General features: G+C 35.7%; 2 protein-coding genes across 7 annotated transcripts; one reads left to right on the top strand and one right to left on the bottom strand.

Moving 5' to 3' along the window:
- Positions 1 to 758: 758 nt before the first annotated feature.
- Positions 759 to 16,061, top strand: LOC100250366 (protease Do-like 10, mitochondrial). Its single transcript, XM_002265789.5, has 8 exons — positions 759 to 1,353; positions 2,859 to 3,104; positions 3,929 to 4,124; positions 5,806 to 6,065; positions 6,869 to 6,996; positions 9,973 to 10,176; positions 15,268 to 15,318; positions 15,721 to 16,061. Exons 1-8 carry the CDS (start codon positions 993 to 995, stop codon positions 15,961 to 15,963), a joined length of 1,689 nt encoding a protein of 562 aa, XP_002265825.3. The 5' UTR covers positions 759 to 992; the 3' UTR covers positions 15,964 to 16,061.
- A 451-nt stretch (positions 16,062 to 16,512) lies between these two features.
- On the bottom strand, positions 16,513 to 25,516 carry LOC100255545 (cysteine protease ATG4). 6 transcript variants are annotated; one of them, XM_010648114.3, is made up of 11 exons: positions 25,353 to 25,516; positions 24,672 to 24,727; positions 24,540 to 24,593; positions 24,086 to 24,463; positions 23,904 to 23,989; positions 23,648 to 23,698; positions 23,069 to 23,448; positions 21,499 to 21,637; positions 17,278 to 17,333; positions 17,129 to 17,208; positions 16,513 to 17,027 (listed from the first exon to the last, which is right to left on the bottom strand). In XM_010648114.3, exons 4-11 carry the CDS (start codon positions 24,276 to 24,278, stop codon positions 16,801 to 16,803), a joined length of 1,212 nt encoding a protein of 403 aa, XP_010646416.2. In that variant the 5' UTR covers positions 24,279 to 24,463; positions 24,540 to 24,593; positions 24,672 to 24,727; positions 25,353 to 25,516; the 3' UTR covers positions 16,513 to 16,800. The 6 variants fall into 6 exon arrangements, with proteins under 6 accessions (XP_010646416.2, XP_059594364.1, XP_010646417.2 ...); XM_059738381.1 differs by having other exon boundaries at positions 17,129 to 17,199; XM_010648115.3 differs by having other exon boundaries at positions 24,086 to 24,391.
- Between the last annotated feature and the right edge of the window lie 359 nt (positions 25,517 to 25,875).

Genomic DNA, 25,875 nt, shown 5'->3' with positions numbered 1-25,875 from the left:
CATGTAAAAGCATCCCGAGAAAGAAAGAAAGCTCTTCCTCTCATTCTCTCTCTCTCTCTCTTTCACTTTCTCAATTCTCTTATTTGATTCCTTCTTCCATATTATATATCAAAGTAAGATATATTTTATCTCTACTACTTTGATTTGCATTATATTTGTCCTTGTTTTACAACACACATGACTTTTTGATGAGTTAATGCATCATCTCTTATCCCAAGGGACCAAGTTGGTCATATTAGAATCGTTTAGATATGATAAATATATAGTGTCATTCACATGAAATTATGTCATTAGTGACATAATTTTATAGTCTATAATCATGTTTACTCAATATATATTAATATCAACTATTTACATATATTGTATAATTAATGAGACAAATCTTTAAATAAGAGTGTATTTGACAATGATTATAGGAAGTGTTTATATTCTTTTTAGCATTTAAATTTTTTTATCTTTTAAGCATAAAAAAATTGTTAAAAACTTAATAATTAGGTAATATTAACTAAATAATAAAAATAAAAGAATAATTTGATCATAGTTTTGAATAATTTTATTAATAAAAATGGAAAATTTGTATAGTTTAATGCTATAAAATATTTTTTTTGTGGTTATAAAATTGTACAATATTGTTAATTGATAATTATATTATGTATAAATCTGATTATAGACTTAACTTTTTATTATGAGATTAAGTAAATATAAAAACATAATATATTAATATACCCCTTTTGTATTGAGTACGATGATATTTCCTTGGATGAAATCTAATCAAGGGTACTTTCCAAAAAATCTTACACCCGGTGCATCCGTAAGACAAGGGCGGCAGTGTGGCCGTGTTTTGAACATTTCATTTACTCACCTTTGGAGCCGCCGCCCTTTTGAAATAAATAAAAACCTAGCGCAGGTTGGGAGCGGTGGGCCGACGGGAAGGTCAGAAGAAGCCACCGGAAGGCCAGGGCGAGTATTAGGTCGGCAAAAGGAGCGAAGCCATGCTAGGTGCATCCCTGCGTTCAGTTGGGAGACTCTGCTCCGTACGTGCAATATGTAGAGGCAGAGGCAGAGGCATAGGTCGTTTCTCCGCCTCTTCCACAAGCCTCATTTTCCTTCCTCCTATTGCGACTACCGCCGCAGCGCCTACATCCCGCTTTAGCTCCTCTATTTCTCATTACTCTGACAGTAATTATACTGATGATGGCGGTGAGACCCATGGCATTACCAATAGGGAGACGAATGCTTATTCGGCGATTGAGCTGGCGCTCGACTCTGTGGTTAAGATCTTCACTGTCTCCAGCAGCCCCAACTATTTGCTTCCTTGGCAGAACAAGTCCCAGCGCGAAACTATGGGTTCCGGTATCAGATTTATCCATGACTTTTATCTTGTATCTTGTATCTTGTTACTTCCTATTGGTGCTGTTAGCCCTGAGTGTACTTTGTTAGCTCATTACCTAACAGTTGAAGCTTCTAGGCTTTCACTCTTTTTACAGAAATTTTCTAATTTTTCAAATGATACTAATTCTCGAGGCGCATAAAAATAGGATTTCTGATTTGCAAGTAACAGGATCCAATGCTACTTAGGGGGCTGCTACTGTGTAACAAAAGCTGTGGTATGATAGAAAATCATTAGGACAGATTTAATGGCCGGATTGGGCATCCTATAATTTAGGTATTTTGCATTTGAGGGTTTTGTAGCAATATATCCCTGTGCCATTTGTAGACTAAGAAATTAATTTAGTTAGTGGAGGTAACACATATGATACAATGTATGTGAATAGAAAGCGATGAGCACTCAATTTCTGTGCATGACTGCCATTCATCTAGGGTCCGTGAGCATTTGATTGAGATGGTATCTGGCTTATGAAAAATGACCAGAGAGTTGTCTCCTAAACTTCTCTTATCATTTCTCTCTTTCATCAATGGATCCATCACCATCAGCATGTTGCATGAAAACATAGCTCATTGCTACTCTCAATCTTTTATACTGGATGGAAAATTTAAACTTACTGCATTTCTCTGTCCTTTCTTTTGCACTAACTTCAACATTTCCAGTTGTTGAAATTGTAGGAAATTGTAGCCTGATTTCTTTAATGTATATCAATTGGCTTACTTTGTGAGACATTTGGAGAGACTGGGACACTACTTCCTCCTTTCCAAATTTACCCTTTACTAACGATATTCCATGGAGCCTCTTTTTATATCAGAAACAATAAATCCATTAAAATAAATTACAAAGTACAAAGAAGGATGATGCATCCTTCCAAAAGATAGATGAGCAGATATAAAAAGAAAAATAAATAAATAAAAATCGAAAGAGCATCCAAAATGCTCACAGGGACTAAAACAACAATTCAAAATGTGAACTAGGGAGCCTGAGGTGGTAAACAATCCCTGGCAAAGGGATCCAGCCGTTGCAGTACCTCACTTAGCTAGTTGATCTGCAACCTAGTTAATTAAGTGCGGGCTCCAAAAGAGGGAATGAAAACCAAGTCTCAAGCCATATTGTTAATCTTGCAAAGCCACCCACCATACTTCCATGGCATTGCTCCTTTTTTGATGATCATCATGCTGCTTGCTAGTCCCCTTTTGAATGAAAGTGCTTGTAATTGTAACCTTCAGTTATATGGTCACTCTGAACTCATGCTTAACTTGGAGATTATGAAGACTGGAAAACAGTATAAACATCCCGTGTATCAAGTATTTTTGTTAACTTGTAGATCCCTGTATGTCCATAGAAGATGTTTCAGCACTGAAACATTTTGAAACCTGAAAATAGAAAAAAAATTATATGAAGCCAGTAGTCATTTGTTTCTAGTGTGGCTTTTTTCTGAACTTAGAATATCTTCCTGTTGATAATGTAGGATTTGTCATCCCCGGGAAAAGGATTCTTACAAATGCTCATGTCGTTGCTGATCACACATTTGTGCTTGTAAGAAAGCACGGTTCTCCTACCAAGTATAGAGCAGAAATTCAAGCTGTTGGCCATGAATGTGACTTGGCTATTCTAGTTGTTGAAAGTGAGGAATTCTGGGAGGGTTTGAGTTTTTTGGAGCTCGGAGACATTCCATTTCTGCAAGAAGCTGTTGCTGTTGTTGGATACCCCCAAGGTAACAATAGTTACAATATGAAATATGCACATGCAAAAAAAGTATAAAATAGATGAAGTAATATTACTTAATAGTCTTGGAGTGTTACTTTTCTTTTATGCTCATTTAATCAGAAATATGATATAAAGGATATTGCAAGGAAGAAAATAATGCACAATTTAAATATAAAATTAACACATGTAATATCCCAACCAAAAATAAAAGTACATTGTCTAATGCCTGTCTGATGTGCTACATGGATTACTTTCATTAACCAAAGAAAAAAGGTTGCTTAGTTTTATGCCTCTATTTCACTTATCTTAGTGTTATTTTTACTTACAGCTTGTAATGGTAATGCATAAGGATCACCTTGTTGTGGATTCATAAGTTCATGCTGTTTTAAATTTGCTATGAGACTGGTAAATTTGCTGTCTATTTCTTCATGGCATGACCTAATCTTCTCTTACCACCATTGGTGCTTAAGGCCTCAAGCAGTAGAGTGATGGGAAGGATAGGTAAAACCAGGTAAAGAAAGAACATATGCTTTGTTTGAAACCAATATTTTAGTGTATTTAGAGTAAGAAGTTGTATGGAAGTCATGATTGAAGACTAACATTTTCTCATTTTTATTTAATAATAACAAATAGTAGGATGTGTGCCCCTGGACTAATGTTGTATGGCAGGGTGTATGAACCCACAATTTAGCTTTTTCTTTGTAGAATTGTGAATTTTTTATAAAATATTTCTGTCATTTTTGGAAGACTTGTATGGAATCTAAAACTTTTATACTATAATATTGTTTATGGCTTTAGTTTACATGTTACAACCTCCTAGCTTGGTTGCAGGTGGGGACAACATTTCTGTGACAAAAGGTGTTGTTTCCAGAGTTGAACCTACACAATATGTACATGGTGCTACCCAGCTCATGGCAATACAGATTGATGCAGCTATTAATCCAGGGAATAGTGGAGGCCCTGCAATTATGGGCAATAGTGTTGCTGGGGTAGCTTTTCAAAACCTTTCTGGTGCAGAGAATATTGGGTGAGACTTAACTTTGATCCAACATAAAATTTCTTTATTTAGTTAATTGGTTAGGCTCTTGTTGAGTTTGTTTTAGCCCCTTATGTTTGAATGTTCTTTTTCCTCTTTTTGCTGTTTTGGCGGTGGATGTATAGGTATTGTATACCTTGAGTCACTCTTTTGGTGCCTCTTTTTAATAGATCTTTTTCTTTACTTATCAAAAATAAATAAATAAATAAATTAAATTTCTTTATTTAGATGATAAGAAATCTTTAATTAATTAACACCTATGAAGAGGCCCCTTCCATAACCCACTGGCCCTCTCTACTACTATTTCTTTTGAAGTCTTTTAAATTTTATTTTATTTTATTGCCATCTGGAGATTTGTCATATTTGAGTTTCCTTGCTTGATGGCTTCTCTAACATCACTTTATTAAGGGCTGTGCATTACCATGGCTAACCCAAGCCTTGCCACTAATTGCAACATGAAAAAAATCTCCCATTTTTCTGATATGGCTTAGGTGATGTATTTAATTATCTCTATCTCCTTAAACAGTTCTATCAAGTTGTCATCCTCTCATCTTTTTTTTTTTTTTTTAAAGCTGTCAATCTGCATGAACCATTTGTCTCTCTTGTTCCATCATTTTTATTCACTGTACATGACAGATCATTTTCTTCCATTTGTCAGATGCTTCTATGACAAATGAGAACTTCAAAATGAACTTTTTTTTCTGTCTATTACACGTGACTGTACTTGTGAAACATGCAGTGAAAACTGTTTTTGCGTAGTACTCCCATTTTGAAGTACACCTAGCATCATCCCAACCCCGCCTTGTTCTCCATCTTTGCCTTCACATCCTTTGATCCATTGAAAGGATGAAAAGAACACTCCAACATTCAGGAAATCGTCTTCCTTGGGGCTTCCCATTCTCTACCTTTGACATCCTCAGGAACAACTAGAGTTTTAGTTTTTCTATTGGTTACAAAGAACTTCATGATTCTGATGAATCTTCCTCTGCTATTGAAACAAATATCCAGCAAATGTGTCCTCAATTTACCCCTGAACTTCCGAATGAAACCCAAGGATCCCTCCAACTCCACAGCCTTCTTCAACTGCTCCATCAGCCACGCCAATTCCTCCTCTTCAAAAGCCACTGAGAATATGCATTTCCTGGAAACTTCTCTGTGACTGAGATCCAAGAACCCCCATGGATGCCTTCAAAACGCTTCAAACCCATCTCTTCTCTCATGGTGAATAAATGAGAAAGCTGTCTTTCAAGAGGTGAATAAATGGGAAAACTTTTATTCATATTTGAGTGTTTCAATAGAATTTTGTTCTTGAAAACAAGTGAGAACTGTTTTCAAAAATTGTTCTCAAAAGCTTTTTTTTGAGAACTATTTTCAAACGGACCGTTATCTTTTTCTCACAATTTCCATCCCCAGTTGGCTAGTTATTTTTCTTCTTCATCAACTTCCTCTGCTCCATCAATTTTCTGGTCATAGAGGTCAACAGCTATAGTCTGACATTTAGGAGCAGGTCCAACAGCTATATTTACATAATGTCATCCCACTGGATTTGAAGTATAGATTACTAGAAATATTGGTCCTTGTTCATGTCAAATATTCATCTCTTTATTTGTAATCCTGCCCTCATTTTTTTCTTTTCTGATATTTTCTTTTTTCCATGAGTTTGATTTTACAGTTACATAATCCCTGTTCCTGTCATAAAGCATTTTATATCTGGCATTGAAGAAACTGGCAAATATGTTGGATTCTGCTCTCTGGGCTTGTCATGCCAGCCTACTGAAAATATTCAACTTCGAACCCACTTTCGAATGCACCCTGAAATGACTGGGGTACTTGTGAGCAAAATCAATCCTCTTTCGGATGCACATAGAGTTCTGAAAAAGGATGATATCATCCTTGCATTTGATGGTGTGCCCATAGCAAATGATGGAACAGGTAACATTTCCTTTTTTTTTTTTGTGGTAATGTAGTGTGAGACTCTCATTCTGGTCCAGATATTAGTGAGTAGGGTTCATCTAATTGAATTTTCTTCCACTTTATTGATAAAACCTCAGAAGAATTTGTTTTAGTAATCATTGACATTGCTAGAGATTTGCAATGTTGCTTAGGTTGGATTCCTTGCTCAGCTAATCAGATAGTGGATTTTTTCTAGATAAGTGTGGGGCATCTTGAGTCAGAGTCTTTTGTATATTCTTTTACCTACATGATCTCTTTTCTTCATGCTGGCATTGGATTTGCTTTGTATTGGAAGGTATTTTACAATTTTTACTTCTAGCCTTCTATACTTGCTTTCTGTTTCATACTTCTATTTCTTCTTTTGGGTCAGATTTTGTTTTTCTAGGGAGGGTAACCATCGTTGTATATTCTTGCACAATTCAATGATATGAATTGTTTGTTTCTAATAAAAAGGGAATTTATTTTAGTTGTCTGTACAACACATTGACAGCCATGTAAGAGAAAACACCAAGGCATCATTTTCTGTTATCATTCTTCCATCAACAACTTAAAATGTGTTGGCTCTTTGGCATCCCTTTCAAAATTCTCCACAAAGTTCATGAAGGCATATAATCTGAGGTGAAAAGGGCAATAAAAGGTGTCAGTTTTTTTGTCAATTATGGCATGTAATCTGAGGTAAAAAAGGGCATATGTCTGGGAGCAAACAATTTATTCCTGCTCATCTGAGGGATCTGTGTCTCTCTTACCATCTCACTCTATTGCATAATTGACATAACCTGCAGTTCCTTTCAGAAACAGGGAGAGGATAACATTTGATCATCTAGTCTCCATGAAGAAACCCAATGAAACAGCTCAAGTAAAAGTTCTGAGGGATGGTGAGGAGTATGAATTCAGTGTTACCCTCCAAACTGTAAGTCATGGTTCCTTTTCCCTTATGATTTTTGAAAATAATTCATTCATCTTTGTTGGATGCTAATTGTCCTTTGAATTGACAAATGGAACAATCTATTTAGTTTTGCATTATAATTGACAAACAATAATTTTAATATAGTACAAAATCTAGAAATGAAAAGAAAAGGAAAGAGAATTGGAGCACTTATACCCACCCATTTCCTTTTGATTTTCAAGGTCCCACTAAACATGGCCTCCAGGATTGAAAAATTGTAGAGTCTTTCTTTCTTTAGGCTTTTAGGTATAGGAAAAGGTCCCAGTCAATGTTTCTATTGATTCTGTGATTTTTTGTCACTATATTGATGACATGCTGATTTTTTACTTGTCTTGTTGATTAACAATGACGCATCAACCATTTTTCCTTGAACAAGTTTAAACATGATTGAAGGTTAGGCTAATGAAAGGCCTAATACAACCCAACCTAGCGCTCATTTGGATGTGACATTGTGATAGGGCTTAAGCTATTAAATAGCTCATGGGTTTCTTCTAGATTTTCGATGTGGGATGCTCATTCTTATCGTAAAAATAAATAAAAAAATGAAGAGGAGAGGTTCAAGGATTGAACCTAATCCTCATGGATGGAAGGTGTCACACACACAAATTCAAGCACCAAGTTTTTGCGTATGTGCGATGCTTAGAAGCTTTCTAGACTAGCCTTTCCTCAACTCACACAGGATTGCACACAGAGGTTACAGAGCTCTCCTCAACGTGTGCATTATTGATCACACAATAGAATACAAGGAACTCACATGCAAGGACTCCCACAAGAACACCGGGTGGTTCACTTGTTCTTTGAAGGCATGCAGACCCTTTATTTATACATGTTGCACCAACCATTCCAATCCTACTAATGAATTAGTATTTGAGTTCTAGTTTGACTCTAACTCAAGCTCAATAGATGCCTCTCGGAGTAGGCCTTTGACTCCTGCTCCTCATGCCTCAGGACTCAATCTCCTTGTGCCTCAGGACGTTGTCTCCTCGTGCTTTAAGACTCTGCTTCCCATCCAGACTAGGAGCCTCGCACATCAAGAGTCTATCTCCTTGTGCACTAGGACTCTACCTCCTACCCTAACTAGAAGTCTCGCACATCAGGAGTCTATCTCCTTGTGCACCAGGAGTCTTGCTTATATATACATATATATATATCTTATGCATCAACCCTTTATGCTCATAGCTCGAGGAGCATCACGTCTTGCTTAGGCTCATCCTAATGCTAAGACATGTCTCTCATGATCTACCTTAAGTCCACCCGCACTTGCCTTGAGTCAGTCCTGCTCTAGCCATGCAACCCAATTGTTTATGCTCATGTCCACCTGCACATGAATCAAATGTTGTTGTTGCATCTATGGTCAATTCACGTGCATGCTGGGTGCACACATCTCACAAGGCTTGCTGCTGAGGCTATGCTCGTCCATGCTGTAGCGTGTTGCCCTTGGCCGAGGCACTCCGTCTCAGTTCTCACATAACTCATGTCATTGTGCTCACGAGTTACACCACACGAAGGCATTGAGCCTATGCGTGCATGCTGGTCTTGCATGCTGCCGCACCAGCATGCTTGTGTGCTGCTGCTGCCCATGCGTGCTAGCAGCTTGTGTGCGCTTCTGAGGCTTCCATCCTGCTCACTGCACCTTGTTTTGCTCGTGGGTTGCTCATGGGGTTGGGTGCTGCCTCCATGAGGCCTCTGTGCTGTCATGCTTAGTTTGAGGGGCTGACAGAAGGCCCTCAACCACAATTATTTATAGGCACATGTAATATATTAATATATATATATATATATATATATTAATTTTTCCTATCAAAAATATATATATTAATTTTAGTTATCTTATTAGATCTTTTGTATAATAATTAAATACATGATAAATGTGAACATATCAGTAAAATTATTAATATTTTTAAATAAAAAAAGACTTTTACATATATCATCATTTTTTATGGCCTTTAATATATCCAATCTAAATATAAGGTTGTTTTTGTATTAATGTGTTTTCAAATTCTGCATGTTGTTACTGAATAACACAAATTATATCATATATACATCAACTTCGTCAACAAAACAACTTCTATATGTGTATCCTTGCTTCTTCTATTATTTTTTGGAGTTTTCCTCAACATTTCTATGAATTTTGATCAATTTAAATCCTATCAATATTTTTTTTATCAAAATTTCCCATATATATCCATAAAATCCAGCTACTAATATATCCGTAAAGTCCAACTACGATGTATTCATGAAAACCAATATTTTTATCCTTGATTCCAACTAAATAATGCTTCAGTTTCAGCAGTTTCTTCTTGGTTTTTGCTTCCACAAGATCTGCACATTGTTCCATTTCCATGTAGTGACCTTTTTTTAAGAACCAGAAGTTTTGAAAGAGTTAAAATGAGGTGGTTGGAAGAAAAGGAAGATCACGTGATACTTGTCTTGCACTGTGTAGGTGAAACAACTAAGTAGAAGACACTAATAGATTTTAGTATGAAAAGATTGAAAATAGAACATGCACTCACCAAAACATTTACAGATACTACCCATTGAAACCCACCTATAATGGAGTTCACAGACTATTAATGTTAAAATGGCATGCAACAATCCAATGCCTTAGGCGCCAGTAAATGTGAGCATCGGATATCTGACCTTTTAAAATTCAATCAGCTCAACTCACTTAACCTTTATCACAACTATTGGGAATTGGTTGTTACCTGTCTTTCCATGCAGGTTTTGTTCTTGTAGAGTCATAAACTTATTTTGTTTATGCTGCAGCAATGACATTTGGTGCACTTGTTCATGATCGAAACAACTTATGGCAAATAAAAATTAGAAACATCTTTGATTGTATTTGTTTCTGATAATTAATGAACATATTCTTCATTTTTCAGATTAAATTGATTCAATAGTTTCTTCACAATTAAGACCTAAAATTTAATGATTTTGCAGTTGCAGCCATTAGTTCCAGTTCAACAATTTGATAAGCTTCCTAGTTATTTCATTTTTGCTGGTTTGGTCTTTGTTCCATTGACCCAGCCATACCTCCATGAGTATGGAGAAGACTGGTATAATACTTGTCCTCGTCGACTGTGCGAACGTGCACTAAGGGAACTGCCCACAAGGCCTGGTGAACAAATTGTCATCCTTTCTCAGGTTTGCACTCTTCTTCTTGAAGCTTATATAAATTTGGATGCATAATGGTCTACTTCTGCATGGGTGACTACACTTTGCAGATGAAACTTTACACATACTGGAAATGATCAAGTTCTTCAAGCTAAAGCTGTCTTCTATTATAGTTTAGTTACAAATCTGGAAGAAGCAAAAAACTATTAACAACTATTTAAATCGAGAGAATGAGTGAAGATCAATTATAAAATAATATATATTTTCCACTATGAAATGTGGTCAATCTTTTATTTGCTCATAGTCGAGGTATTTTTATGTGTTTTGTAATATATGATCCATTCTGGTGTGTTGTTGCAAAAGGATCGTCTCTTGTACAGAAAAGTCTTTTTTACAGTGATTAGGCAGGTATTAATACATAAAAACTAGTATCAGAAAATCAAATAAGTTTTATGCTAGAAAGATTGACTATGGAATTATTTTTTTATTTAGGAAATTGATGGGAAGAAGAGGAACATAAGAGATCACTGCTGTTGAGTCACCTTTTACCAGCAAATTAGAAACACCCAAGTGAATTGCCCCTCTCAAACCTTTTAGGAAAGTTAGGATCTGTACCTTAATGAGTAGGTATCCACCAATAGGCTTCTAAGGTCTCAAGAATTAACCTTCTCATCTCTAACGAAGCTATTAATAACCCTTCGTCAGAAGGTTTCCAAGAAGGGTGTTAAGTCCTTCATTAGATCACAAAAGGGACTTGGTTTGCTCACAAGAAACAAAGATTTAGGAGATGTCAATGGGTGCTTGTAAAACGTTTAGGAATGGGAAGATTTATAATGAGAAGCTGTAGGTGCTAGAGGTGCCAATGGAGCTGGTTAGGATGGAGATGAGTGACTATTCAATTTTATGTCTTGATGAAGCCTGCGTTTGATCACTGACCAATTTTGTTTGATAGGGGTGGGCTGAGCTGGGGCAACACTCCTTTTAGATCTAAAACATTTGGTTCAAAGTGGAAGGCTTAGGATATTGGAGAATATGATATACACCCTAATCCTACAAGCTTAAGCTTGTAGGATTTGGGTTCACAGTGTATATCATACTCTCCAACATAGGAGACTTTCTCAAGAATTTGTGGATGGGGTAGAACTTCAAAGGCTTTTATATTTTGGATTCCAAATTGAAATCTTTAGAGGCTAACATTAAGGTTAGGAACAAAGGAGCCTTTGGAAATTTATCAATTAAAAGGGTGGAGGCTTTAAATCAAGTGGGCTTTAGGATTCTAAGCAGAAAGAAGTTGCTTTATATGTAGAAGAAGTTAAATTTAGAAGGGTCGCTAGGTGAAAGTATCTCCTAGGGGAAATAAAGGAAAGGGTGGCTTAGATCTATCATAGACTCTTGTCCAAATCAAGAGATTGGAAACCCAACATTAATGTTATGTCTTTTGGATCCTTGGACAAGCAAAAAGTAAGGGGTTTGCAAGTGTCATTCTTAGAGGAAGAGGTGTTTAGTGCTTTGTCAGATTTCAATAGAGATAGAGCTCTAGGTTTGATGGTTTTTCTATAACTTTCTACCACATTGAAATTTTGTGAAGGATGTGGTAATGGTTTTTTTAGGAAGCTTTATGAGTGAGGAGGTTTTGAAAAAAGTTAGAATATCAATTTTTTGGTTTTAATCCCAAAGAAAGATGTATTAAGGATTTGAAAGATTTCAAGCTTACAAGCGTAGTGGGAGGTTTGTATGAGCTTCTAGCTTATGTTCTAGTCAATAGACTAAGAAAAGTGGCAAAGAAAGTAAAGTGCTTCTTGTGTGGTGAAAGTGATCTATAAACTTGATATTGAAAAGGCCTATGGCTATGTCAATTAGGGTTTCTTTCTAACAATCTTTGAAAAGATGAAGTTCAACCATGAATGAATTGGATGGATTAAATGGTATATGTTTATAATAAGGTTTTTTGTGCTTGTTTATCACTCTATTTGGTTTTTTTAGAGTTCTAGGGGTTTGAGTCAAAGAGATCATTTTTATCCCTACCTTATCATTTTGGTGGAGGCTTTCCATTGTATCTAAGAGAGGGCTAGGGAAGTAGGTTTTTTCTCAAGTTTTAGGGGGAGGAGGAGGGGTGGAGGTGTCCTATATTTTGTTTGTAGATGATACTCTTAGTTCCTATGAAGCTTTCCAAGACTAGTTGGTATATTTAAGTTGGTTGCTCATGTGATTTGAAGGCATCTTAGGGTTAAAAATTAATTTGGAAAAAAGTGAATTAATTTCAATTAGGAGGATAGCTAATTTGGAGTTGACATTGGTGTTAGGTTGTCGAATGTGTTGGAGAATATGACATAATGAACCAATTTTCCTAAAAGCCTAAACTTCTAGAATTTGGGTTCATAGTATATATACACTGTTGGAAAGTATGATATACATTATGAAACCAAATCTTACAAGTTTAAGCTGTTAGGAAAATTCGTTGTTCAACATGACATCAGAGCTTTGTTTGGTCGGAGGCCATGTGTTTGAACATTACCATCGTATGTTTATTTCCCCAATTTATTAAATTTGTGTGTAAGCGCTAAAAAAAGGCTACACATGTGGGAGGGTGTTGGAGAGTATGATATACTTGTAGGATTTAGGTTCACAAGTATATCATACTCTCCAAGAGCATGATACTTTGCCACATAATGCTTTTTCTCGAGCATGGAAAAAGCAAAAAGGGTCTTGTCATCAATTGCATTTCTTCTCTCAACAAGACTTTTCTTTGCTAGTGGAGTTGGAGATGTGCATACGAAAGTGTGGCTCTATGGAGATAGATTAATGTTGGCAAGCATGAATAAGAAAGGGGATGGTGCCCTTGTGAAATAAGAGATGGGTTTGAATTTGGATTGTGCAAAGATGCCTAGAGGGTTTGGTATTTTTCAATAATTGATTTCCATTGTTGTAGGTGATAGAAGGAGGGTAACGTTTTGAAAGGATAGGTGGTGTGAAGACTTGCCCTTAAGCTTCTCATTCCTCTCGTTATATGTCATTGTCTTAGCTAAAGAGGCTCAAGTGGTGTATTCTTAGAACCAATTAGGCAAAGGAGACCATTGAAATCTTTATTTCTCTGGATAGTTGAATGATTATGAGCATGATAGCATAAAGGTGTTTCTCTTAAGAATGTAAGAAAAGTCAATCAATAAAGATGAAGAGGATATAATGGCTTGAATGGATTCAAAGATTGAAAAATTTTCAATTAAATCCTTTTATCTTGCTTTGGTGCTAAGGAGGTTGATGTCTTTCCCAATGGGTGTAATTTGGAACTCCTGGGTTCTGACTAAGTTGAGTTTTATTTTTGCTTGGAAGTAACTTGGAGAAGGATTTTCTCTTGATTAACTTCATAGGAGAGGTTAGACTTTTGTGAATAAATGCTTTCTATGAAAAAGTGAAGAAGAACAATTGATCACATTTTCTTTGATTACACCAAAGCAAGGGTTTTGTGACAATTGCTTTCTCTTTGTACAAAGTAGCTTAGGTGATGCCTTCGATGTTTAGAGAGATTTTTTTAAGATGACATGGGTCTTTCATGGGGAGAAAGCATAAAAAGGTCTGGAGGGCCACTTTTTTACGTTTTTTATTTTTTATTTTTTAGGAGAGAAATCAAAGATTATTTGAAAGTAAGGAGTAATAATCTCACCATATTAGTTGTCCTTGGTAACTCATCTTCACTTTCTTGGAACCTTAATTTTCGTCACAATCTCATTGATTTGGAAATTGAGAACCTTAAAAGATTCATGTCCTCACCCACTTTGGTGCACTTATCTCCATCTACTGTAAATACAAGAGCTTCGTCTTTATCCTCTTCAAGTATTCTTAGTAAAATCATGTTTCTTAGCCTTGTCTAATTTACCAAATCCAATCCCATTCTTTCCTACTAAAATTTTATGGAAATCAAAAGCCCTATCAAAGGTTAGGTCTTTGCTTGGTTAATGGTGTACAAGAAGGTAAATACCAATAACATACAATAGTTGAAAAGACCTTACAATTCCTTAGTCCTCATTGGTGCATCTTATGCATGGGAAGTGAATAATTAATCAACCTTTTTTTCTACATTGTCCATTAACATTGGGGCTTTGACATAAGCTTTTCATCCTAGCTAAGATGGATTGGGTTCCACCTAAGAGTATTTTGTGATATGATGATCATCTCATTTAGAGATTTGGGGAGTGACATCAAACACAAGATACTTTGGTAAATTGTTTGCCTCATTGTGCTTTGGATTGTGTGGCGAGAGAGACATGTCTGGATCTTTGAGGAAAAGTGGAGCATGGAAGAGATGTTGTAGGATCTACTTAACTTCTATTCTTTCTTGTGGGTCTCTTGTACCATCACTTTTAGAGGCATTCTACTAAATATCATTCAACTTAGTTGGCTTTCTGTTTGTAAATCAAATGAGGTGGATAACAATGAGAGGGGTTGAGTTCAGTTTTAAGGAGATGTTACCTTTGTTTTTCCTTTAGTGGCCTATACCTTTGTGTATAATTCTCCTTGTATAGTGGAGGTATTTAGTCTTACTTTGATCAGTATTTTACATTTTATTGGGAGGACTCATTCTTACTCTTGTACTTTTTTCATAATTAATATATCCTTTGTTTTTTATTAAAAAAAATAAAGAGTAAGAAGCAGTAGGATACTAGGATCAAATGCTCAAATCTATATTCCTTAGTAATTCTGTAATGTGGGTTATACTGTTTATGGACAAAGGTTCAATGTTTTGGTTAATTTTGTAGGATACATCTTGTGCACTTTGGTTTCTTTCGTACTTGCCTAGAAAAAGAAATGCCTTTTACATGATATATATATTTCAATCTACCCATGGGATTTATAATTCAGGATAAAATATAACAAAATGCATAAATTGATATTTGGTTTACACATAATTTGACACCTTGCAGTGCCTCTAATGCTCTATAGATGTCCAACTAATAACTGTGCTGCTTATGTTGTGAACCCCTTGGTTTATTGCTGAGAAACTAGCTTCTTGGACTCCTTATTGTAATAATCATGTACAGAATTTCCATATCAACCTAGGAAAAACTGTCTTCTTTAGCCACCATGTGTCTCAAGATATAAGATACAATTCCTTATTTGGTTCAGGTGCTGATGGATGATATCAATGCGGGGTATGAACGCCTTGCAGACCTACAGGTAACATTTATCTTCCAAGTGTAACTATGATGGTGCAATGCATAATTTGTATTTCATCATGTTGTGTGTCATGCTACTAGTTGTCTGGACAAGCATTCTGAAGGAAACCAACAACCAGATCCCCACTATAAACTCTCCTCTCCTAGGTTAGAAGTGAACCATTTTGACATAACCATTGATTAACCTAGGATTCAGAATTTAAAAGGTTGGTAACCATTTCAGAATTAAAACAGTGGAGGAGGATCGACACCTTTTTGATTTGAAGGTATGACTGCATATTGATGTCTGGGATGATTGGGTTCTAGTAGTGTATCAAACAATCACTCTGGTAAAATTGGAATTCCAAAGAATAGATTCTTATAATGCATACTGAACAATATGAATGGGCTGTGTGGTTGGCAGGTGAAAAAGGTAAATGGTGTAGAAATCAAGAACCTGAAACACTTTTCCCAGCTTGTGGAGAATTGTAGCATGGAGAGCTTGAGGTTTGATTTGGACGATGAGAGAGTAATTGTATTGAACTATCGATTGGCTAAAATAGCCACATCTAGAATTTTGAAGCGTCACAGAATACCATCTGCCATGTCCAGAGACCTCATTCAGAAGCAGAACTCCTCAGAAGCTGAGTTGGCTTGCTTGAGCTGAGTTCTCGTCGGGAAACTTTCTTTTGTAATAATGACCTGGAAATAGAGTTTACCTCTAAAATTTTGATACCAAGTAATTTACCAATTGAGTTTTACATTCATTTGTTGTAAGGTAGTGCCACATTTTGTTAGGGCCTTCTAATACATGGAAAAAAAAAAAAGTGATTCGAGTAATAATGACCTGGTAATAGAGTTTACCTTTAAAATATCAAGCAATTTGCCAATTGAGTTTTGCATTCATGTGTTATAAGGTAGCGCCCCCTTTTGTTAGGCCCTTACAACGCATGCTTATCAAAAAATATAGAAAAAACAAAAAACATGGTAAAGATGTATCTATTTTACATCCCAAGTTTTTCTCCAATGAAAAGATAGAAACTTGAAAGAGGGGCCACTAGCTCATACAAATCATGCCGTTAGTTGTTTTCCCATAAGAATGAAGTCTTTTTTCGAGCGTGCCCTAGAGGGTACTTGGTTGAGATCGTTTTACACTAGATGCTTTTCTCATGAGCAGGCCAGGTTGGAAACAGAAAGCTCTTTAAGGCATATAGAGTGGGACCAAGAATGGAACGTCTGCTTTATCTCACATCCATCTTTAATAAATTGTATTACTTGAGAAATACATCAAAAGAATGAGAGGCGTAAATGTAATAATTAAACATATTTCTACAGATTTGGAACCTAACCAAACTCCAAAAGGAGTAACGAACAGAGATGCATGTAAACTAATTCAATTCCGGGTTATGCCAATGAGAGGTTATGTGCAACAACCCTATAACAAAGCCAAACCAATCAATGTACAAGTTCCAAGTTGCCATTCTTCCCAACAATAATTTAATTTTCAAAGAAGTTGCCAGTCATCCTCGTGTTCGTGTTCATAGCCTTCTGCACCTTTGTTGCTCACCACATCAAAGGAATCATCCTCTCTAAAGCCACTGCAATCATCCATTCCGTCACTGCAACTGATTGGCTTTGGCAAACTGTGGATGTGAGCTACAGTAAATAGTGGAGCTCCATTTGATTCATCTGCTAGCTTGGAAGCCCGGATACAAAAATCATCAAAATCATCTGCCAACAATACAGAAAAGAAAAACTATAATCAATAAAAGCTCTGATGTATTTCACCACCAAAATCACCAAATTCAGCCAAAGAGCAAGAACCAACAAACCTTTGTCTCGGCAGTAGAACCCAATCGCCAAGGATGGATCAATCGAGTCAAGGCAAATGTGTCGTATGATACTGGAGCAACTATTGAAGATGAGAAACAAGGAGAAAACAAGCTTACGGGGACAAATCATTCTAAATCCAGAAACTTACTTGCAGTGGTATGATGATGTATCAGCCTCTAGATTTTCTCTCCTAATATCGACTACCTGATGAACCAACCGGGTGTTGAGAAATTGTAGTTAGTCATGAAACTATAGCAGAAGTACTAGATCAGTAAACTCCTGGTAATGAAAAAGCATTCTACACACTAACAGTAAAATATAGCTAAACAATAATTGTTATCCATCCTTGAGTCAAAGTATAGCTAGACGATATTTGTCATCCAACCTTGAAAAATAAGGCCCTGGTAATAAAAATGCATTCCTATACAGATAGATAGATAAATAGAGATTGAGACAAAAGTACAGCTAGATACTCATTATCCATCCTAGAACAGTAAGGCCCTGTTAATAAAAATGCATTCCTACACAGACAGAAATAGATTAGAAAAATAAGGGCAGATGGAGAGAGAGAGAGAGAGAGAGAGAGAGAGAGAGAGAGAAGATGATGAAAAATAAGGAAAAGAAATACTTGTTATCTATTCTAGAACAGTAAAGTCCTGGTAATGACAAATGATTCCTACACCAACACACACACACACGACAATGCATTCCTGCACAACACAAGACACAGAGAAGAGATGGAGAGAGATGATAATAAGGATGAAAAAGAAATCAAAGGAAAATATATACTTATTATCCATTCTAGAACTTAAGTCCTTGTAATAAAAAGGCAATTCCCCACACACAGATCAAGAGAGAAGATGATGATGGCAGAAACAAGATAGATGAATGAAAAGAAATAATACTGCTGATACAAAGCAAGATGCTTAGACTCTGTTCAACCATCGAATTCCCACACTGCATTTTCTTGAACTGCCACTCAAACATCTCAAAATCCTGGTTCCAACTACACAACCCAGTTTTTAATTTAATTTTAATTTGTCATATTTTTAACAGGCCTACATACCCTGTGTTATAGGCTAAAACATAAAAACCTGAGAACCATTCATCACTTCAACATTTTTTATTTTTTGTTTATAATATTAGGAGATAAAATATTCATTATTAAATCAACCAACTGAAAAATAAAAAAAAATAAAAAAAATCAGACATCCTTCAAACTGCCCAAAGGAAATGATCAGGAAGATTCCTTGAAAAACCAAAGAGTAAATATCCAAAGATTGGTTGGCTGATCTAGGTATGGAAGAGAGGGAGCAACCCAAATCCCTCAAAGAGGGCTACATGTCTAATTTCCAATAACTCCTCTCCCACAAAGAAATCTAAGATAGCACCAGTAGGGCTTTAATTAGCTCATTGTTGATTCACTACCCAACCATTTAAACTTTAAAGTAAATTAGTGGCTTAACATGGTATCGGAGTTGTCATAAGTTCAAACCATACCAATGTTTATTTCCTCAAATTTATTAAACCATGTGCAAGCTAAAAAATAAGACAGCCCATGAAATAAAGTGTGAGAACCAAGAATTAAAATATCAAAAATTGCAGAAATATCAGTGGTTGGATTTTATAAAAGTATTGGGCCAAAATTGAAACCAAAAAAAAAAAAAACCAATGGGACAGAAATTGATTAAAACTCGTAAAAATGTTTAAAAAATTAAGAAATAAGTAAAAATGATATATTAAAGTTAGTTTTATTGAAAACTATATTGATTTTTTTTTTATCTAAAACTGTTTTAAATTTTATTTATAAGTTTATATTTCTCTTGTATTTAATGAATACATAAAAGACATAAAGAAAGACTCGTTAAAAAATTATCATGATTGTCAACACTTCACTACAAGAAAATATCCTACAATCCCAAATTATTACTATTCTGCTTGATGCCCCATATGATGGTAGTTCAACCCACTCTCTATTCCTGTCCCACTTTTCTTTTTGTCTCTTGAAGCAAAACAACATTTGGTTCTACTTTGCATAAAAGATCTTTGATCACCCTTCCTTTTTATCTAGACCCCAAGCCTTGTATATTCCAATTAATGATCTTTATTAAAACCTTAATAGCCGAAAAACCTTAACACCCAAAACCCTCAGGCAGCACCCTCTAAAAGCCTACTCCTTTGATGATTTACCCCTTCTCCTGTGGCTCTGGGAAGAAAGGACATGACCAGAATTACTGGGACTAGACAAAGTGGATGGTCTAGAAGTTTACCACCTGATACTGTTCCACAAAAATCCAATCCTTCAGCACCAGATTTTAAATTAGAAGGCCAATTCTGGACTACTTTAGGATAAGAAACTCCACAGCTCAAGCTCCAGAATTTCCATTATTTTTTTCATTGGGTTTTCTTCCAAGGTTCCCAGAACAAACCCTCTCTGCATCTTTTTTTTTTTATCAGAAACAAGAGATGTATCAATTACATATAAATAGTTCAAAAGAGGGATGAGAAATCCTTCCCACAAAAATACAAACCTGATCTAAACACTAAAAACCTCCACTATACAAGAAAATTTGTACAAAAAGATAGATCAAAAAAGAATATACAACCCTTTCTGCATCTTCAGAAACAAAATTCTGGACGGATGACTGATGAAAAGGGCCATTCTTCCTATAAGCTTTCACAAAAGACCCCAAACCCTTCTGATAAACTGTAGATGAGCCCCAAAGTTCATCAGAGGACTCCATACCATTTGAAGATGGGATGCCCCCTAACTCTTTTTGGCAAATTCCAACCCCGCCCCCCCAAAAAAAATAAAAATAAAAATTGACCGTCTAACAGCTTTGGAGCCACAGGAAACTCTCAGATCATCCTTAATCTCATGTTCGCTGCCACCAAAAACCCTCCTATTAATTCTATCAAAATTACTCCCCTTTTTCTTAACATAATTCTGGTATTAATTACCATAGAGATAGAGGAATGCCTGTCCCCTTGAAAGTAATAGCTCTTTTTCTTATTTCTTAGAAGAGGTTGTAGTCACGCCCAACCTTTGAAACTTTTCTACTAGGGAAACCTAACCCAACATCGTATCACCCTAAGCAAAGATAAGGAAAAACCTCTTTGCACCAGTGGAGAAAAGTTAGAAGAACATAAACCCATTGCTCCTCAGCTCCAACCTATGAATTCTCCCAACATCTTTCATCTCATTTAGAAAAGAAGTTCCACCCTTCTAGCTAGAACAACTAAGCACTCCACCCAACAACTACGAAAGACCTCTCTCCCTAAATTTGATGCACGTTGGAAACACTCTTCCTATTTCCACTACTTCGCCCACTAAATCTTCCCCATAACTAATTAGAAGAGATCTAAATCCCTTCCTCCATTCCTCCATCCCTCTCTCCCAACAACAAAGAAAGGCCTCTCTCCCCACAACAAATCAGTAGCTAAGAACTAGGAAAGGCCTTCCTTCTTAAATTTGATCTGCCTCGAAAACCCTCTTCATCTCTCTACCACTTCCATGCAACAAATCGATAGAGATCTCTATTATATCTAACAGAACCCACCTTTCTCATTTCCCTGCTTATTATATTTTCACAACTTCTATTCCAATCAAAAAAAATATATATATTTTCACAACTTCTACTTTTATTTTTACCATATCTTCCGCCTACACTCCTCTTTTGCCCTTTTTTACACTACCTTTTTTCCCAAGTTTGTAATTCCTAGACCCTTTGATGGTTTTCTCTTTTACTTCTCCCACGCCCTAAACCCCTAAGCTTTTAATAATAATACTCATAGTAGTGATAAAGGTACAAAGACATCTTCTAAGACTCCTTCAGCGATATTAGCACCCTTGTGTAACTGAATTTGACAATGAGGTGAGGTTAGTGACAACAAGTCCATAAACTTCTTATAGCATGCAAGTTGTTCTGTGACAATCAAAATAATCTAGTAATTCATATGTTGATTACATATGTGAAACTAAAACAAGATCTCATTTAGATTATATATTTAACTTCCTAAATTTTCAAGTTTCTAAAAATAATATTATTGTCTAAATAAATTGAATGATGAGCTTACATAAGCTTCCATAAATCTTGATAAGTTTCAATGTGTTTCAATAGTTTTCTATAAAGCTTACAATCTTACTTCAGCATCTCAAGACAACTGAAAAGATAAAGTTCATGTTACCATTTACACTTTCCTGCCGCTTAACACTGCAATCTAGGTAAATGAACCAAATTTCTGTGACATCCACCAGCAATTAGAAGGAACTTGACAAAAGTATGCCTTTCAAAACCTATGTAGATATAACCTTCTAAATTGTATGGTAGTGACTAGATGGAAAGAAGTTATTAGAATTGTGCTATACCGACTGGGCTTCATGCGGGTCGAGGTAAAATGCTTTTTCATCTTGCACACCAACAATGTAAGTGGAAGCACCAGGTTTCCCGCCCAAGATGCCAAGGCTCTGGGGAAAGGTGAAAGTTGCTGCCAATGATGGAATATACCTGATAAAAATTTAGAAACCCCATAATTAGCATATAAATAATAAGAGAAGATCTTAAAAATGAATTTTAAAAGACAACATGATTATGTTGTTTAGGTTTCTAAGATGAGGACCTGGAGAATTGGGAGTTCATTAGCTAGAGAAGGAAATGGATCAGAATGTGCTTTGATAAGGTTAGTTTATCGGTTATCATCATTAGGGAGCATAAGAAAAGGTTTTAACACTTTGATAGGCCTTAACAAGGAAACCCTCTTTCCTTTTTCCATTCATGCTTGTGCTAGATGTCTTAAGTAGGCTTATCTCGAAAGCAAAATGCATAATGGAATTTTTTGTAGGTAGGAAATGAGGCAGTCTCTCACCTTCAATCTGTGAATGACGCCTTTTTTTTTTCTTTTCCAGGGGAAGAGGAAATAGTAAGGAACCTAAGACCCTTTCCTATGCTTTTGGAGATGAAGGCAAGTTCAAGAATTCATATTTTCAAGGGTAGTTGTTGGCTATGATGGCTATTAGGAACCTCGTATGAAGAAATACAAGAGAGGGAGAGAGAGAAAAGAAGAAGAAGAATAGGATTCAGAGTTCTGTTGGGGGAGTTTTCAAAATTCCTGTGAAAGAAAGGAAAATGGGCCTGGAAAGAAAATATCTCACTGAACAAAGTGTAAAGAATGCTTGAAAAGTGGTTCCTTTAATCCTAACAGATCTCATAGGACCTTAAAAAGGTTCTTTCTTTGGCTATGATGGGTGTTAGAAACGTCGTATGAAGAAATACAAGAGAAAAAAAAAAGAAGAATAGGATTAAGAGTTATGTAGAGGGAGTTTTCAAAATTCTTAGTGAAAGAAGGAAAATGGGCCTGGAAAGCAAAAACAAAGTATAAAGAATGCTTGAAAAGCAGTTCCTTTAATCCTAAAAGATCTCATAGGACCTCAAAAAGGTTCTTTCTTGTTTTTTTCTGAAAAAAACAAGGATAAAATTTTTTTAGTGCCATCTAGTTTAACCACATCTACTTGTTCACACAACCCTTGTAACATGTGATGAAGTACACTATACGAAACAGGGAAGGTTACAATATGTATCCATGCTACATATCACTAATCATGCCAATTTAATAACTATGGGTACCAAATGTAAATATAACACAGGTTGAAATAATTCTTAAACTTGGTGTTGTAATTCCCTAAAGCATCACAAACATATCCCATCTGTTATAGTACACTTTAACTATTCAACCAGAGCATTGAAAAGATATCTCATCCTTCTTTGTGAAGTTTATTTCAATTAGATGAATTGGTTGTCTCTGATTAAAAAAGAAAAAAGAACTCATTTAATCAACCGAAGGAAAGGTATTTTTTTAATAAGTGACCAAGGAAAAAATATTTAAGGGAACCAGTAAAGGCAAGCATGAATTATATCAACAGGTATTTATAGAATACAAACCTGGGATTGACCTTTTCCAATCCAAGAACCAAGGGAACCAATAGAAGAATTGGTGTCCAGTCAACCTGGCCTTTTGAAAACTCCAAACAATGTCTAGATGCTTCTTCAATATAAACAACAGGAGCACCACCTCTTTCTCCATCCTCATCACCAGAAACAATATAAATGGCCATAGGTAATGACTGGCATTCAAGGTCAGTCTCCTCTCTCTTAGAGCGCGCTAGTGTTTCCCATGAGCGACACATGGCATATGGACCCACCCATGAACCAGCAGCAAGGCCATAAGCCTTTCCAGCTTGAAGAATATTGTGGATTGAGAAAGCTGATGCCTTAGAATCACCAAAATGGTGCAGGATCTCAATATAATCTTGGTCCATTGGCTGCATGATTATGAAGGCACTAAAATAACCATATCTACTATGCAATTAAACATGATTCATCACCCTATACTGAAATATTAATCAGAATTTGCACACTGACAAAAAAACAAACAAAACAGAATATAAAATAAAAAAATAAAAAATAAAAAAGTTAAAAAAAGAATAAGATTGGACATTCTATGAAAGATAGTCATCTTACCTTATGTGATGTTTTTCTCCAAGATCTTCCCATTCGATGTAAAAGCAATGCCTGCAAAGGCATCATCAGATGTTAACTAGTTTAGAGCAGAAGTAAACAAAGCATAATCACAAACAGGAATATAATTATTTTCATAAGAAATAAGAGACCATTATTCAATTTTAAGTAACTTCCAAATTGTACAAAAATTATAGAAAGTGTGCCAAAAAAATGTCTCTTACTAATTAAATAACAGTGAAATAAAAGAGCACCACACCTGTGCAACAAGCATCTGACTACTTCGAAGCATGCAACCCCAATTCACATCACTAGTTAACTTTGAATCCCCAATAGCCTCAAAACCTATAAAATCAAGGATAGAGAGAGAAGCAACAGGTGAGCAATACAACTAATAACAATAAGAAGAAGAAAGAAAGCACCATTTTACATGTGAAGCACCTTTTCGATATGTCATCAAAATCCTTGAAGAAAAATCTTGTTCAAATTCAGCTAATCCATTGCTACTAGAGGCATGATTAGAAGACTCTTCCTGTGAAATCTTGTAGCACAGACCTAAAAGCCATATGTCACTAGTTGAGCTAGAAATTCCAGTCTTGCTTGTCCCTAACACACGCTCTTGAATTCTCCTCATTGAGACACCAGTCACAACTCTCCTCACAGCGGTTGTCCACCCATTGTTTCTACTATTATCAATGGCCTTCTTTTCACTTGCTGATGGTGATGACTCACTGTTTGTCTCAAAAACTGAAAAAGCAGAGGCAAAAACGCTTGACCACAAGGATACCTTCGACAACTTAGTGTCGCTTGATTGTGGCTCTGAATTGGAAGAATCAGATTTAGTTTTACAAGAAAATTTTGAAGCAACAGCCTTCTCACAAAAACCCTTCATTACCTACTCATCAAACTCATAGAAGCAACCTCAGGCTTTAGATATATTTCTGCGGATCTGCAATGGAAGATAGAATAAGATCTAATTTTAGATTCAATTCAATTCCATAAGGGAGATTTAGACGGGATTGATTACCTTTTACTAATGGCTGAAAATCATACTCTTCCTCCTATTTTGTCACTTCAGAGAGACTGCGAGAAAAGAAGAGAAAAAGGAGGATCTTCATCTGTCATTTTCTGATCTTTTGCTTCCAAATAAAAAATAAAAAATTAAAATAAAATAAAAAATAAAAAATAAAACCCTGTGAATTTCAAGTAAAGTGGCATTTTTCTGTATTCCCGAATCATCAAGATCGCTGGTGAAAATTTTACAGTTGAAAATTTTAATCACTTTTTCGTATTTTCTCTGTATCTAAGCTAAATCTATTTTTATACAAGAAAACGTTCTAAAATAGCAAAACCCTAGAATTCAAAACTGCTAGCAATGACATTCCCAACTTCAACAAAGTTACCAAAACAATGAAGAAAAAGCAAAATAAAACCACATTTTAATTACTATATTATCTCTCTTACTTTCTTCGGTGCTAAAAATCCAAAACAAATAAATAAATAAATAAAAACTCAGATCAACTAAGCCAAAGCGTCATATGACTGTTAGGTAAAGTGCAATTTTGTGTGATCTCGGACCCTAAATGGTGAATATTTACGATTCAAAGTTTTCTTTCATTTTTTTTTTCATTATTTCATTGTTTTCTCAGCATCCAAACGATTGTATCAAAGTGAATTGATTGAATTGGAATAGAGATTGGAACAGTACCTTGAACTCAAAGATCGAACGTAACACAACGTTTGGAGAAGGAATGATTGAAGGCTTTTGCGCGAAACAGTAATCGGGTTCCTTCAACACAAAGATCGTCAGAAACGCCACGTTTGGAGAATGGATGATAATTGATTGAATGCGTTTGTGTAATTGAGATTGGGGCAACGAGAGTTTAGTCAGGTAATAATGGGCTGATTCTGGGTCGGCCCAATTTTCTAACGACTGGCAGGCCCAATTTTCTAACGACTGGCCGACCCAATTTTCTAACTATTTGGCTGTAACCAAATGGCTTAACCCAACCCGATCTTTAAATGAACTTAAATAATCATTTTTAATACTATGATTGGGCTTGGTTTAGAATTTTTCAAGTCAAACTCAATTTGGATTGGGTTTGGACCAAAGTTCAGGCAAGTCGAGCCTAAGTTGAATCCGATTTAATATTTATAATATATATTATCATATATTAATTTTATTTGGTTCTTAACATAACTTTTCATTGTATTACCTATAAGAAAATATT

This window comes from Vitis vinifera, chromosome 7 (assembly GCF_030704535.1).
Source record: "Vitis vinifera cultivar Pinot Noir 40024 chromosome 7, ASM3070453v1".
In the NCBI taxonomy this organism is placed as follows: domain Eukaryota; kingdom Viridiplantae; phylum Streptophyta; class Magnoliopsida; order Vitales; family Vitaceae; genus Vitis; species Vitis vinifera.
Note: the sequence above shows the minus strand (reverse complement) of the source record. Positions and strands in the feature narration are given on the sequence as shown.

What these genes read in the sequence shown, in the direction of transcription:
- LOC100255545 (XM_010648113.3), bottom strand. Translation starts at nt 24,536, where the DNA reads ATGAAGGGTTTTTGTGAGAAGGCTGTTGCTTCAAAATTTTCTTGTAAA. An exon ending in TTTGATGACATATCGAAAAG is followed by an intron (nt 23,990 to 24,085) that starts GTGCTTCACATG and finishes TTGATTTTATAG; the next exon opens with GTTTTGAGGCTATTGGGGAT. An exon ending in ACATCATCATACCACTGCAA is followed by an intron (nt 17,209 to 17,277) that starts GTAAGTTTCTGG and finishes CATCTTCAATAG; the next exon opens with TTGCTCCAGTATCATACGAC.
- LOC100250366 (XM_002265789.5), top strand. Translation starts at nt 993, where the DNA reads ATGCTAGGTGCATCCCTGCGTTCAGTTGGGAGACTCTGCTCCGTACGT. An exon ending in GCGCGAAACTATGGGTTCCG is followed by an intron (nt 1,354 to 2,858) that starts GTATCAGATTTA and finishes TTGATAATGTAG; the next exon opens with GATTTGTCATCCCCGGGAAA. An exon ending in CATAGCAAATGATGGAACAG is followed by an intron (nt 6,066 to 6,868) that starts GTAACATTTCCT and finishes CATAACCTGCAG; the next exon opens with TTCCTTTCAGAAACAGGGAG.